Raw genomic sequence first — 15,155 nt, 5'->3', positions numbered from 1 at the left:
AAAAAAAAAGAATACAGCTAGCAAAAAAAAATCAATCAATCAATTTGTCTGTCTATCAGCTATCTATTAGCTATTGAAAAATGGGAAGAAGATGAAAATAGGTAAAATTAGGCTAAACATAAGGAAAAACTTCCTAAAAATTATACCTCCATAAAGGTGACATTAACTGCCTTGGGACATTGATGTTACCCTCTCACTTGGGATCTTTAAGCAAATATTATATGACAATGAATTTGGCGTGTTACTTATGTCTTATTCAAGTACAGTTTTGACTAGTTTGTTGGATTCTGATTTGAATTCCAACTTCCAGATTCCATAATTTTATCCTTTCTGAGTAAGAGTACTGTACAGACATGGCTTATTAATGAGCAATATTGGTAAAAAAATAAATAAGGGGGATGGAGGAGGGTATCAGTGGGTAAAATTAAATTATTCCTATCCTTTCATCTATGCTTTTGTTGTTAATTTCATTCAAAATGGTAATAGGCTTAATTTTCTGATATTAATCAGACTTTATGGACATTTTGATGTATTATGCACATATTTTTCATAACACATACTACTAGAAAGATGACTGGATCCAGAGTCTAAAAACCTGGATTCAGATCCTGGTTCTGCAATTTCTTTCTTGACCTTGGGCAAGTAACTTAATTTGTCTAGACCTCCATTCCTTCATCAGTGAAATGAGAGGGATGCACTCTTCTAACTCTGAATTAGTGATAGTTTACCTGAAATATATTAGACTGGTGTAAAGACAGCTTAGTATCTTGTCCTTTTCCATTTGTCATTTCAGATGTACATCACCAACACTATAAAAGCCAAAGGAACAAGACTTGCTAAACCAGTTCTATGCTTGGGCTTAATGTGTTTGGCCTTTCTCACTGGACTCAATAGAGTAGCAGAATATCGAAATCACTGGTCAGACGTGATAGCAGGCTTTCTTGTTGGGATATCAATAGCAGTATTTTTGGTAAGTATTTGAGGCTGATTTTGACACAATTGCATTTACAGTGAACTCACATCATCCATTTTGAGAAAACATGTGAATGCCTGCACTAATTCTCATTGTTGTATTATATTTTTCCCCTCATTCTTTCTGAAGAAGATTAAAATATATATCTAAATCACATGATTTTGAATGTTTCCCTGAATCCAATTTTTATATAAAATGAACTCATGGTTGAGTAATCCTTGAAAATAGGACAGACCTAGGAATTCATGAGATCTAAACCGACATTATTCTCCTAAAGGTTCAAGGCATTCTGGTTGTAATGTACAGAATACTGGACCTAGAGACACATGGGCTTTATTCAAGTACCAGCCTTTCTACATTATTAGCTGTGTAACCATGCCTATCTTCACTGACCTCTTTGAGTTTGCATTTTCAGAGGCAAAAGGAGGATAATAATACTTATGTAACCCAACTCATGGGGATAGTGTGAGGAAAGTACTTGGCAAAGTACAAAGCATTATATAAATGTGAATTTATATTATTGTTACTTTTAAAATTAAATTTTACCTTACTTCTACCTCTCAGTTCTGTGGCATCACTAAATTGATTTCAAAACAACAAACATTCATGAAAATCTGACTATGTGTAAGAGTCTGCACTAGGCCCCAAGGCTATAAAAACAAAAGTGAATTATTAAAAGGCAGCTATTGGGCATAGTGACTAGAGCACTGCATTTGGAGTCATAAAGTCTTGAGTTCAATTTCTGCTTCAAACTCTTAATTGCCCTAGGCAAGTCACTTAACCTGTCTGCCTCAGTTTCCTCTCTGTAAAACAGGGAAAATAATTGTACTTACCTTAAAGTATTATGGTAAGATTCAAATGAGAGAACTTATTTGAAGCATTTTGAAAACCTTAAAACCCTATATAAGTCCTATATTAATAATCATGAGGTGATTATTGATGAGTCCCCTCCCTTAAGAAGCTTATTAGGTTCTACTTGGGAAATATAATTTGCACATAAGTAAATACAAATCCTATACAATGTAAGAGAAAGTATATTCATGGAGGGGTTAAAGTTCTAATAGTTGGAGGGGATATGGAAAGTCTTTGTGTAAGAAGAGGCATGTGATCTATCTTGAATGATAAGTGCAATGGACACATAAAATGCTACATGATTTATTGTTAAAAGGGTCATAATGAACCTGAAAAATTAAGGAATGCTTCATGGAAAAAGCAGTTCATTTTGTGGTAGGAGATAAAAGAGTTTTCAGAAGAAATTCATTTATAGGAGTGAATAGAGTGAATACAAGGAAGAAATTAGGAAAGAAGGACATTCCAGATTAAGGGGAATATCAGTAAAAGGCACTGGTCAAGAATGAATGAAATGTTATATATTTGCATTTGCTAGTAAGCCAGCTCCATTGGAAAAAAGTGTGCATGGAGGGAAGTAATATTAAATCGATGGTATGTATAATGGTTAAATAGAAAAAAAAACCTGGTTCAAGAGGAAAATATCTGGTATTTCTAGTAATAATAATAGCCAGCATTTACATAGCTCTTTAATGTTTACAAAGTGCTTTACCAAGGGTTTTCACATTTTATCCTCACAATAACCCAATGAAATTGGTACTGTTAGTATCCTTATTTTACGGATGAAGAAACTGAGACAGATAGGTGAAATAACTTGTTCAGGGTCACGCAACTAGCAATCGCTAAGGTCAGATTTTTAACTCAGTTCTTCCTGACTCCAGGCTCAAGTCTCTATCCACTATGGCCCCTAGTGAACTGGTTTAGATAGATTGCCACTTCCTTGATATGTGATGCCTGACTTCTGAGCATTGGTTTCCTCATGTGCAAAATGAAGTAGTTGGATAAAATGGCTTCTGATGTCCAGCCTGGCTCTAATGTATCTATGATCCTAGGAAATTATTTTCAAAAATAATTTCAAGGAAAGAGGAAAGCTTGATTCTTCAGGTTAGCTTGTCTCCTGGAGCATCCATATGGCATAATCAGTACTTTGAAGGCTTCTTGTAAACAAATATTTAAAATTCACTGTAGTTCTTAATATTTTTAAAAGGCCTGGAGTGAATACTTTTGTATCACAAATGTTCTTTTCCAGATAACTTTTTTTTAGTAACTATGAATTTTTGTATGTTAAGTGTTTCTCAAAGTGGACCCCATCTGCTTCCATTGACTACCACTAAATGTTTATCCCTAAAGCAATGATTTTCCAGTGCTGGTTTCCCAATCTGAGCTGTTTACAGTATTCTCAAAAAGTATCTGGAATTCTCAAATACTTCCCAAACAAAATTTGTTTCCATTTGCATCCAACCTCCCCATCTCTGTGTCAGTGGCACTGGTCCTCACCAAATTAGCCAGGTTCAACAATGCTGAGTCATCTTTAGCTCATCCTGTTTGTTTATTCTCTATGATGAGTCAACCACCAATGTCTGTATTTTTCATATGAAATGCTTCTTATATCCATGATTCCATCTCCATTTTCTCATCTCCAATCTAAGGCTGAACAATACAGTAGAAAGAATGCAAGCTTGGGGACAGCTAGGTGGTGCAGTGGATAGAGCACTGGCCCTAGATTCAGAAGGACCTGAGTTCAAATCCGGCCTCAGACACTTAACACATACTAGCTGTGTGACCTTGGGCAAGTCACTTAACCCCAATTGCCTCACCAAACCCCAGCCCCCCAAAAAAGAAAGAATGCTGGATTTGAAGTCGGAGGTGGTGGCTATGTGACCTTGAGCAAATCATTTTAATTCTTTAGGCGTCAATCTTTTTCACATGTGAAATGAGAGAGTTGGACTAAATGACCTATAAGGACCCTCTTACCTTTAAAGCAATGATCCATATGGACAGTGTGAGTTATGTGTAGGGACCCATATAAGGAAGCATTCCTATTGGTTCTTTTATGGGCCGATAGGCATGCTTCTCAGGAATGTGCTATTATCCTCATCTCACTCTGTGTTTGCCCATGATTTCTAAAGCTTCCCAACTGAAGTCACTGACTTCAAGCCTTTTTAGCAGATGGCCCTCCTCACCTTCTCAAAAAGTCTCAGTGGCTTCATGATTATACAGTGTCAGTTCAGTTAAATTCAACAGGAAATGAAGCACATGCTAGCCTCCAGTGTTGACTCTTCTGGCCCACCCTACTTTTTCAAGCTCATTTCCTATTGTTCATTAATTTGTACTCTCCACTCCAATTATCATTGTATTCCCCTCAAGCAGAACACATTTATTTTCACCTTTATTCATGTATTCACATTTTCCCCTCTCCAAAAGCATTTTCCCCCTAATCTAGCCTTGCTAGACAAGGCCCTGCTTGAGTCTCTTGCAGGCAGGATAATACAATGGAAAGGCTAGTAGGTTTAGAAGTTAGAGGATCTACTTTCCACTACTTGCTATCTATATAACCTTGGGCCATCCATGTAAACTCTCTCAGCGTCGTTTTATTCAACTGGGATAAAAAGGGATTGAAATAGACATTCTTTGAGTATCCTTCTAACTCTGAAGCTCTTCCTCTGACCATTCAAGCCCTCATTTACCTCCCTTTCTATTAATTCTGACCTTCACAATTTACCACATAGTTATATCAGCTCTCCTTCTAGCCGTAGTCTTTTCTTTTCTTTACTTTTCTTTTTTTCTTTTATTTTGTGAGGCAATGAGGTTTAAATGACTTGCCCAGGGTCACACAGTTAGTAAGTGTCAAGTGTCTGAGGCCAGATTTGAACTCAGGTCCTCCTGAATCCAGGGCCAGTGCTTTATCCACTGTGCCACCTAGCTGCCCTCTATCTGTAGTCAATGGGAATTTCTTTTAAAGAAGGGCCCATGCCTCTTACTTTTCTATGCCCCAATTTTTAGCACAATAAAGTAAAGAACCAGGATTCAAATCTGTGTTTTCTGGCACCTGATCCAGCATTCTCTGGGTTCTCCTTCAGTGACTCTAACAGTTGCATCTTGTAAATATGTGCTCTTGGCCACAGGGCACGAGGTGCTAGGGGAGGTACAAAGATGAGAGTCTATTCCCTCATGCTATGATGAAACACAAGCACAGATAGCTTTAATGGATAATATTACATGGTAAGTGCATTGGATGGCTGTGAAATTAAACGCAATTTGGTTTCAGACAGGAAGGGATGAACCTGGGGAATCAGAAGATTTCAGGGAAAAGGAAATTTGCTTTGGAGTAGCAACGAAACAGAAAAATGCAGGGGAAAAATAACTTCATGTGGGTAAATAGTGTGAACTACAGGAAAGTTGCAGGATTCAATTAAACAAATATTTGACTCTGTTATATGCAAGGTACCGTGCCCATATTTGATATATACAGAAGATACAGTAATGAATAGATAGATTAGCTCCCCTCAAGGAGTTGACAGTAGTAGGATCACAGTATTCAAGAGATGGGGGACATTTCAGAAATAATGTAGTCCAGGGCAGCTAGGTGGCGCAGTGGATAGAGCACTGGCCCTGGAGTCAGGAGGACCTGAGTTCAAATCTGGCCTCAGACACTTGACACTAGGTGTGTGACCCTGGGTTAGTCACCTAACCCCAATTGCCTCACCAGAAAGAAAGAAAGAAAGAAAGAAAGAAAGAAAGAAAGAAAGAAAGAAAGAAAGAAAGAAAGAAAGGAAGGAAGGAAGGAAGGAAGGAAGGAAGGAAGGAAGGAAGGAAGGAAGGAAGGAAGGAAGGAAGGAAGGAAGGAAGAAGAAAGGAAAGGAAAGAAGAAGGAAAGAAGAAAGAAAGAAAGAAAGAAAGAAGGAAGAAAGGAAGGAAGGAAGGAAGGAAGGAAGGAAGGAAGGAAGGAAGGAAGGAAGGAAGGAAGGAAGGAAGGAAGGAAGGAAGGAAGGAAGGAAGGAAGGAAGGAAGGAAGGAAGGAAGGAAGGAAGGAAGGAAGGAAGAAAGAAAGAAAGAAAGAGTGTAGTCCAAGCCTTCTACTTAACAGATGAGGAAACTAGGTGCCAAAGCAGTCTCTTCAGCCTCTTCTAACTACTAATCTAATAATTCTTTCTGCTATATCACTTTGACTCTTCAGTGGAATTAGGAAGGAAACAAGCATTTTTTAAACATCTACTATGTGCCGGGCACTGTGCTAGAGGCTTTACAAATATTATCTCATTTGATCCTCACAACCCTGAGAGGTAGATGCTATTATCAAGCCCACCCATTTTACAGTTGAAGAAACACACTGAGGTTAAATGATTTGCCCAGGGTTACATAGCTAGTAAAAGTCTGAGACTGGATTTTACTCAGGTCTTCCTTACTTTAGATCTAGAATATGTTCCACTATATAACAGCTTTCTATTTTTTTATTTTAATTTAATTTTATTTATTTTTTGGTGAGGCAATTGGGGTTAAGTGACTTGCCCAGGGTCACACAGCTAATAAGTGTTAAGTGTCTGAGGCTGGATTTGAACTTGGGTCCTCCTGAATCCAGGGTTGGTGCTCTATCCACTGCGCCACCTAGGTGCCCCATTTGAATTGAATCTGGAATGAAGTTTGGGGTTCTGCACAGCAAGTAAAAAGGTTCAGAGTTGGGAGGTGATAACACATTTAGTTAGGAGGAGAAACAGTTCTACCTATTTAGCTGCAACACAGTGTGTGAAGGTAAATAATATGAAATAAATGGATAGGAAGATGGGATCCAGATTATGATCAGAAATATCATTTCCTAATAATTCTTTTGAAAATGGGACAGATTCTTAGCTGCCCAGGGTGGTTTGGGTATAGTGAAGATATAATATATAAGATATAAAACTGGCTTGAATAACTTACTGCTTAAGGACCTTTCTAATCATAAGATTTTATAGGGGATGTGTGTATACACATATGCATATATGTGTGTATATGTACCATAACTTCAGTGAGATTATATACATATATATACTGCATTTATACACATACATACACACACATATATACATGGTATTGGAATAGATTGAATATCCTCATTGGAAATGTCTATGTCAATAAATGAATAGCAACATGCAAATATATTTTTCTTAGCTATTAGCACTCCATAGTGTGGTTTTATTATCATACAGAGTAATTTTGTTTATAAAACTGGAGAGGAACCAAAAACCTAATTGGTCTTTAGAGAAAATTTGGTGGTAAGCCTTCTTAAATAAAAGGCTTCTCAGTAGGAAGTTTGGAAATTTTGTGATTTAAATTTGTAATTATATATTAAACATTTATGAAAAAGGGTAGCTATATTCTAACTGTATATAAGTTGAACTTTTTCCTGTTTCACTACAGAGCATAATAAAATAATAATTTAAAAATAATAGATAACAAATGCAGAGAAAAGTAGGCAGTATATTATCCATTAATTGGCATAAGCCAACATTAGCGAGTGTATTGGTCATGTCATTGAAATTAAATTGTGCTACCACAATAAATATTCTTAAATGAATTTGAAAGCAAGGCAAAATAAACAATTGGTTACCAAGATCGATTTCCTTTATAGCATCTCTAGTATTAGCAGTAACCCAGGTGAGCTGTTGTGAAAATGCCAGACGTGTAAGAGAAATTTATAAACAGACAATAAACATGATTACTAAAAGGGAAACTACTTAGTTTATAGAGGGTCCTAGTTGTAAAATGGTTTATAGTTAATGTGATACTCAGAGAGATATGAAATGAATCCCATTTAAATTGTGAGCTACATTAGGAAATGTCAGTGGTCTGTGATATTCTTGAATTGATTTGGGCACCTACAATACTTTAACCATCCACATTTAGTGAGAAATGGTGAGAATCAAAGTCATCATTAACTTAGTGGTAGAGCAAGTGTTGAGCTTTATTTCCTGAATTATGTAATACTTGTGTAAATTTTATTTATAATTAAAGCCTACCAGACATCTTCACAAAGGATAAATGTGACTTTAAACCTACTCCTATGAAGTCTTTTGAAAGCAGTTGAAAATGCTGTTATCTTAATTAGAATTGCCAACCCATTAGCCATAGAAATATCACAGGAAATGATCACTTTGGATGTGATTTAATGGTAATTATTTTCTGTAACTTCTAGGTCGTATGTGTGGTAAACAATTTCAAAGGAAGACAACCAGAAAATGAACACATACACATGGACAATCTGGCACAGATGCCAATGATCAGCATTCCTCGAGTAGAAAGTCCCTTAGAAAAGGTAACATCTGTCCAAGTGATTCATCATTTACATTCTAAACCACAATTGTTATTTGGGGAGAAGTCACTCATTTTTTTTTTGTTTATATGAAGAGAGTCTGCTCATTTCACCACTGGTTTACCAAAACAATCTCTGAGTTGAATTTAATCCAATTTAAGATTAAACAAAGTCCTGGACCCAAAGAGATGACTGTGAAACATTTTTTTCTCTTGAAAGTGCTTCCTTTTGCAGACTGAAGCATTGAGTATGTGTACATAAGGGGGAAAAAACTCAAGGCTTCTTGACACTTTCAACACAGAAAAGGAAAGACTGCAAGAAATGTTCCTGAGACAATATTAGTTAAACACATGTATTGAATGTTCACAATGTGCATGGCACTGTTAGGGATATGAAATGGGAAAAACCCATTGTAAAGGGGATCATAAGATAAGAGGATACACAAAAACATACATGCACAAATATAATGTGAGGAACTGAAACATGAAATTAGGTTTGGGTATGGGAGGGTGGGGAGGGATGGTAGGACCAGAAAAATGAGGTATTGAAGCTCAATATGTCTGAGGAGTACCTGAATCTAAAGAAGGGGAGATAAGTAGGGAAAAGTAGGTTGAAACCAAATCATAGACCCCCTTCAATTGTGGCCTAATGAAAACATCAAATTGAAGTTCTAAGAAAATATCGGATATCATATTAAATAATTAGAAAATAGAACTCAGTTAACAAGCCCCAAATTGTCTTATTTTGTTTTGAGTTTAAATAGGGCATCAGGTTACATAGTCCTAAGTATCATGTAAATGTTAAATGGCCTTTCTTATTTCATGAAGAATAAATCTTTAGGTGAGCATGCATTTGCATTCTAGAATATTATATGATAGAATAAAACTCAACTTTAAAATTCAACAATCATTTATTTCAAGGGAAAAATACAAGCAAGAGGAAATTTCATTACAATATTTCAGAAGGAATAAAGCCAGTTATGGCAAATAATTTTTGTTCTTAAAACTACTATATTCCACTTGAGAGAGAACAGTTTTCAGAAGGAAATATCACATATTTTGTTACCTAGAAAATGGTTCCTTGTTTCTTCACAGGAAAATCACAGATTGGAGAAAGAGTTTGAAAAAACACTTTTCATGAAAATAGGACAGCTGTAATGATTGAAGCCTCTTCTTTTTCACATGCAACTTTTTACATGACTGCATAATAGAGAATCTACTCTTGCACAAGCTGAGTGTATATTTGCACTAGAAGATAGCAATAGCCTTCAGCTAACATCATCAAAAAAAGGCTCCATCAGAGTCAAAGCTCCAAATGTTAATTGTTAACAATATGATGAAATTTAAATGGTTTCATTTATTCATTAATATTTTGATTGGATCCATGATCTCATTCATATGTAAGGTCTGACATGTATGGACCTAGTACTAGAGACCTTCCTTTTTAAATATTCCATGAACACCATTGCAATACTATGTTTGTCTATGTTATTCCTCATTCTCATTGACTTTTTTTCCTTTTTTTTTTTGTGGGGCCATGAGGGTTAAGTGACTTGCCCAGGGTCACACAGCTACTAATTATCAGGTGTCTGATGTTGGATTTGAACTCAGGTCCTCCTGACTCCAAGGCTGGTGCTTTATCCACTGTGCCACCTAGCTGCCCCTTCATTGACTTTTAAAATTCCTCTTTCAGATATGTTGAAAATTGAGTTTTCATGTCTTTAAAATTTTCTCACCTCCAGGATGGATTTCTTCTGTATATATCTGATTGATCCAGCCTGATATAACTTTGTTAGTATTATCTCTACTTCCTCATATAACCCTGAGGTGTGAGCTGATAGAGACCCAATGTATTGGCTCCACTGTCATGACTGATAAGGGTACTGGAAAGAAATGGAATATCTAATAACCTCTCTTCTATTTGTTACCCTTTTGGTTTCTTATATAAATTCCCATGAGATGATCTGACTTAGTTATGTCTCGTGCCGATTTCTATAGTCTTATTTCCCCCTTCATTGAGTTTTGCAGTTTTGTGAGATATGACATTGAAATCTTTCCTCTTCCTCTTTAATATTTTACAAATGACCTGACATTTGAAGTTACTACTTTGCTTTGTTGTCATATCTTTCTGGCACTTCTATTCACCATCACTTTATTGCCATGTCTCTCTGGTATTTGAAATCACCATTGTTCTTTATCACCATGTCTCTCTGCTTATAGTCATCAAAGATCAAAATGTATGTCGAGTTGGTCTGTAATACTTGGTAGAGTTCCTCTATTTCTTCATGCTCTGAAAAATAGATGTTGGCACATAAACTTTAGCTACTTTCATGACATGTACATTATAAGATAGAAAAATCAAAGATGACTAGTTGTATTTGCTGTTCTTGGACACATGACAAAATCAACTTTATAATTCCTTTATTCACCTCTTAGAAGGGAATTTAAGAGCATCTCTGTTCAACTATAACATCCTTTAATCTCTGGTTTCATTCATAGCAGGGATATCAATATGTATATTATTTAATTTCTTCAGTAATATATCAGGTCATTAGACATTAAACAACAATCTCTCATTTAGGGTATCAACAGCAAAATTAAGATTATCGACGGTCTCAAAATTCTTACCCCACCATGAGAAATGAATATTTCTCTCTTATATTTAATAACAATAAATCAGGTTTTTCTCCTTTTCTACTTCATCACCCAGAAACCAACTAGTGTGGGAAATCTCTCTTAAAGATTTACCTAGGCCAATCTCTAGTCAGAAAGTAAAAGAAATTCTAAGTTTCAGCTAATTGGTGTATTCCTGCTCATTGTGTTTGCTCAGACATATCTGGGGATTCTCTCTTTTGTCACAACAGGTGATATGGAAATTGATATCTCTTTGACCAATGTATGGATGACCCAAGTCATATATCCTGCTATGCTAATTTTAAAATAGCCCACCTCCCATTGTGTTAACTAATCAGAGTTGATTGGTACCCCTCAGAAACACCTTCTCTTTGAAGGGAATATAAACTGTGTACCCACAACCATGAGGGGGTCTTTGATCTAAGAGAGAAGGCTAAATGATCATCCTTTTATTAATAAGCATGTTGGCCTTACTAATAAAATGATTAAATTACCCAGAAACTATGTGTTTCTGAATTTTTAAATTGTCATATCTGCCTTCTTTTGTTAATCCACCAAAGTCAATGGCAGAGCAGAAGGGGACACACAAAACTGAGGGTCATATTATAAAGACCTGTCTATGGGGGATCACTATGGGTATAGGATCTATCACCCAATGGAAAAAGTGTTGGGGGAGAGTCTTTTATATTCAATTAGGCTGGGCCTTAGCAATTCCATGTAATCTTATCAACAGGATGATATGTTGTAATATATAGATCACTGGACCTCAAAGTCAAGAAGACCTGAGATCAAGTTATTTGGGGGGACTTACAACCTGGATCAGGGGGCTATCTCACCCAAAGAATTGGAGGTTCAGCAAGAATCTTGTAAAATAAAAAGAAATTTATTAGGAAAGAGGAATACATGGCCAGGGTACAGATCACTAGGGAAACTGTCCCAGTGGAGTAAGAGAAGACCTGGTCTTTTGTATCTTTACAAAACAAAGAAAGGGGATCAGTAGGATATGCAGCATTCATCTATATCCTGTTAAGGGCTAAAATTCTAGCTAAACTATCTAAAATATCTAGTGAGTGGTCACCAATAAATTATAAGCTTTAGCAAGAGTTAGACTTTTAGGCATTTATTAAGGAGAATAAGAATTTGATAAAGAGAGAAGAAAGGCCTAGATTCCTATCTATTAAAGGGAGAGTGCATTTCTAGCTCCGCTCTCCACCAGAGTCCCCAGGAAAGAGCCTGAGACCGAGGGCCTGCCTCTTCCTTCCTCCTCCCACTAGCCCGCGTCACTTCCTGATGCCAAAGAAAAGACTCCTGGTCTTGCCCTCAAAGACCTTTGCTTCATGGGCAGAACTCTTCTACAGTAAGTCTCCAGCAGGTGGCGTCATTCCAATCATTACAATCCTGCATATCATCTTGCAGACCTTGATATTGCTTATCAGCATACTGGGGTCATGTCTTGCCACACCTCATACCTGAAGCGGGAAAGAGGGAGCTGTTTTTCCCTTGGTCTTGGGGGTTGGGATCTTTAGGTTTCTTGGGATCCTACTATAAAGTCTTCCCTCAAATACTACTAAATGAGTAAGCTACATTGCCTTGGGTCTCAGTTTTACAATCTGTAAAATGAGGGGTTTGAACTTGATGATCTTATATTCCTTTCCAGCTCTCAAGCTATGTTCCCACGACCATATTAAAGTCTTCTCAGCTTGTCAGTCTTTCCCAGCATTTGTAATCCACTGACATAACTTTAGAGAACCCAGAATCATCCTCATGCCAAATTCGTATGTTATAGGGTTTTATGGAAGGCATTTATAACTAATTTTTCTTCAGTTGTTAGCTATTTAGAATACTTTATTATATCCGACTCATTCACTCATTCAGTTTTCATTAATCAAATAACTATGTCCCTATTATCTTTAGAGATTCGTTTCTATTGTCATATTTTTAATAATTTCCGGCTGAATTCAGATGGCTGCTCTTTATTTTGATTCTGATGGGTGGGGACAGAGGAAGGCTTATAATGCATAAACTTATTAGAGCATTTGGAGAAAAACTGGGTTTGAATCTCACTTCAGCTACCTGTGTCACCTTTCAGAGTTGCATTTACTTCACCTGTAAAGCAAAGAGTTTAGATTAGGTGATCTCTAATCTTCTCTCCAACTCTAAATCTGTTACTCTATGAAACAGCATACAAAGATGGCATCCTATGTTTAAGACCTGCAAGGGCTCAATAGGATCATGGGATCCTAAATCTAGAGTTTCAAAAAATCTTAAAGGTCATATAGTCCAATCTCTTTATTCTATACGTGACACAGCTAAAGCCTATAATGGGTCCTAGACTCAACTCAAATCCCACCTTCTATAAGAGGCCTTCTCTGATCTGTCCCCACTGTCAGTATTCTTCCCTTGGAAATAACCTCCCATTTACTCTATTTAGCTTTTATGTACAATGTTGCTTCCCTTTTCTTCCTTATTAGAATATAAGTTCCTTGAGGGCAAGAGCCATATTTTTGTCTTTTTTTCTAATATTCCCAGCTCTTTGTATAGTGCCTGGATCATAGCAATGCTTAATTTATGCTTATTTACTGTTGACTATACTACATTATTGTACACAACCTCCATGTTATGGAAGTATATATTTTTCTATATGCATTGATCTTGGCAGTTGATGGATAGAAATTACCTAGGCTCATCTTGCAAATTGCTCTTTACAGCTAGTAAAAGAATAGTCTACAAATCTTTGATTATGCTGCTTAAAACAGCAAAAGCTCAAAACCAATGGCAAAAGATTTGCTGATGCTTCATTAGCTCATCATTTCCCAGTTGTAAGTTTTATTCAAAAAAGGCAAAGGTTTTCTTTTAGAAAACATATGCATTCATCAAACCCCCTCTTTTAGAGATGATTTTTATAAACTATAAATTACAGGATAATTATAGCATACAGGCAGTCTTTAGTTTCATGACAGCTATTAATACTTTATATATCATATATATAATTACTATATTTTATGTGGTAAATTCATGGTTTATGTAATATCATGATGAAGTTTGAATGTTTTAACATCTTCATTTAAGGATATTGTCCAACAGTTATCCATGAAAACATGCCCAGTATGTATTCATGTCCACTAAATGTCATGGATTTATTTTGTAGGATTTTACTTGAAATATATACATATACACATATTATATATTTAATACACAGTAATGGACAGCCCAACCATGCAGGTCTTTAAGATCACAAAAGAGCTTACTTAAAGAGTATTTAGAGATAGCAAGGGCTATAAATTATATAGAGAGAGATAATTTATATAAAAATAATAATAGTATTTTGACTATCAGCTTTAGTCTTCTCATCTTACTTCCCAGTTCTGCCCTGACTATGAGGTAGGAAGAGAAGTGGAGGGACTGTTTCTTTTTCTCTCTCACACACACATTTACACATGTATACATATATACATACACAAACACATTTCTCTGTGTATTGATTCATACCATGCCTACCATTAGTTTTCCATACAGATAATGTGCCTACAATATATGTACAAAGTAATCATGCAATGTGAATATGATAGAATATTGCTTAAATAACAACTCCTAATGGTTATTATTTCTTCCTAAACCTCCACTTTCATCTCCAAATATAGCCTTATAAACTCTATCTAACACCATACAATCTGTAAAAATTTGAAACAGCTTTCATATAAACATTTTACTTTGGGGGTTGATTGATCCCATGATTCAAATGAATTATAGACAGCAGTATACACACTCCTACTTATATAATATTGGGAAGATTGATCAACTACAGAAGAATTCATTACCTTCCATTCAGAAAATTTTCAATTCCCTTAGAACCATTAAACAAAACAAAACAAAACAAACAAACAAACAAACAAAACCAGCAAAACCTTTAATGGCTTTTCATTGCCCATAAATTGGCTTATGGACTTTTTATCTTGACATTCAACATTCTTCACAATTTGGCTTTAGATTAGTTTTCCAGTCTTGTGTAATAATAATAGCATTTTAAAATAAACATTTTAAAGTTTTGATTTCCTAATTCTATCCCTCCCTTCTTCTCCTCTCCTTTCCTCTCCTCTCCTCTCCTCTCCTCTCCTCTCCTCTCCTCTCCTCTCCTCTCCTCTCCTCTCCTTTCCTTTCCTTTCCCTCAGGTGGTAAGCAATCAGTTATAGGTTATACATGTGCAATTGTGTAAAACATTACTGTATTAGTCATTTTCTGTAAAAAGACTCAGAAGAAAAAAATGAAAGAAAGTGAAAAATAGCATGCTTCAGTCTGTGTTCAACCAATATCAATTCGTTCTCTGGAGGTGGATAGTATGCTTTATTATTAGTCCTTTAGGATTGTCTTAGATCATTGCATTGCTGAGAATAGCTAAGTCATTCACAATTCT

At 36.0% G+C, this 15,155-nt stretch overlaps 1 protein-coding gene across 5 annotated transcripts in view; it reads left to right on the top strand.

The window, feature by feature from the left end:
- Positions 1-15,155, top strand: part of PLPPR5 (phospholipid phosphatase related 5) — a 181,335-nt gene that overhangs the window by 126,047 nt on the left and 40,133 nt on the right. For all 5 annotated transcript variants that reach the window (XM_043962809.1, XM_043962810.1, XM_043962811.1 and 2 more), the window contains 2 exons: positions 794-970; positions 7,995-8,114. In XM_043962809.1, the coding sequence (XP_043818744.1) occupies positions 794-970; positions 7,995-8,114 (297 nt within the window). The remainder of the gene's footprint in view (positions 1-793; positions 971-7,994; positions 8,115-15,155) is intronic.

The sequence above is a fragment of the Dromiciops gliroides genome, chromosome 4, assembly GCF_019393635.1.
Source record: "Dromiciops gliroides isolate mDroGli1 chromosome 4, mDroGli1.pri, whole genome shotgun sequence".
In the NCBI taxonomy this organism is placed as follows: Eukaryota; Metazoa; Chordata; class Mammalia; order Microbiotheria; family Microbiotheriidae; genus Dromiciops; species Dromiciops gliroides.
The sequence above is the reverse complement of the archived record's forward strand: the minus strand, read 5'-3'. Positions and strand labels throughout refer to the sequence as shown.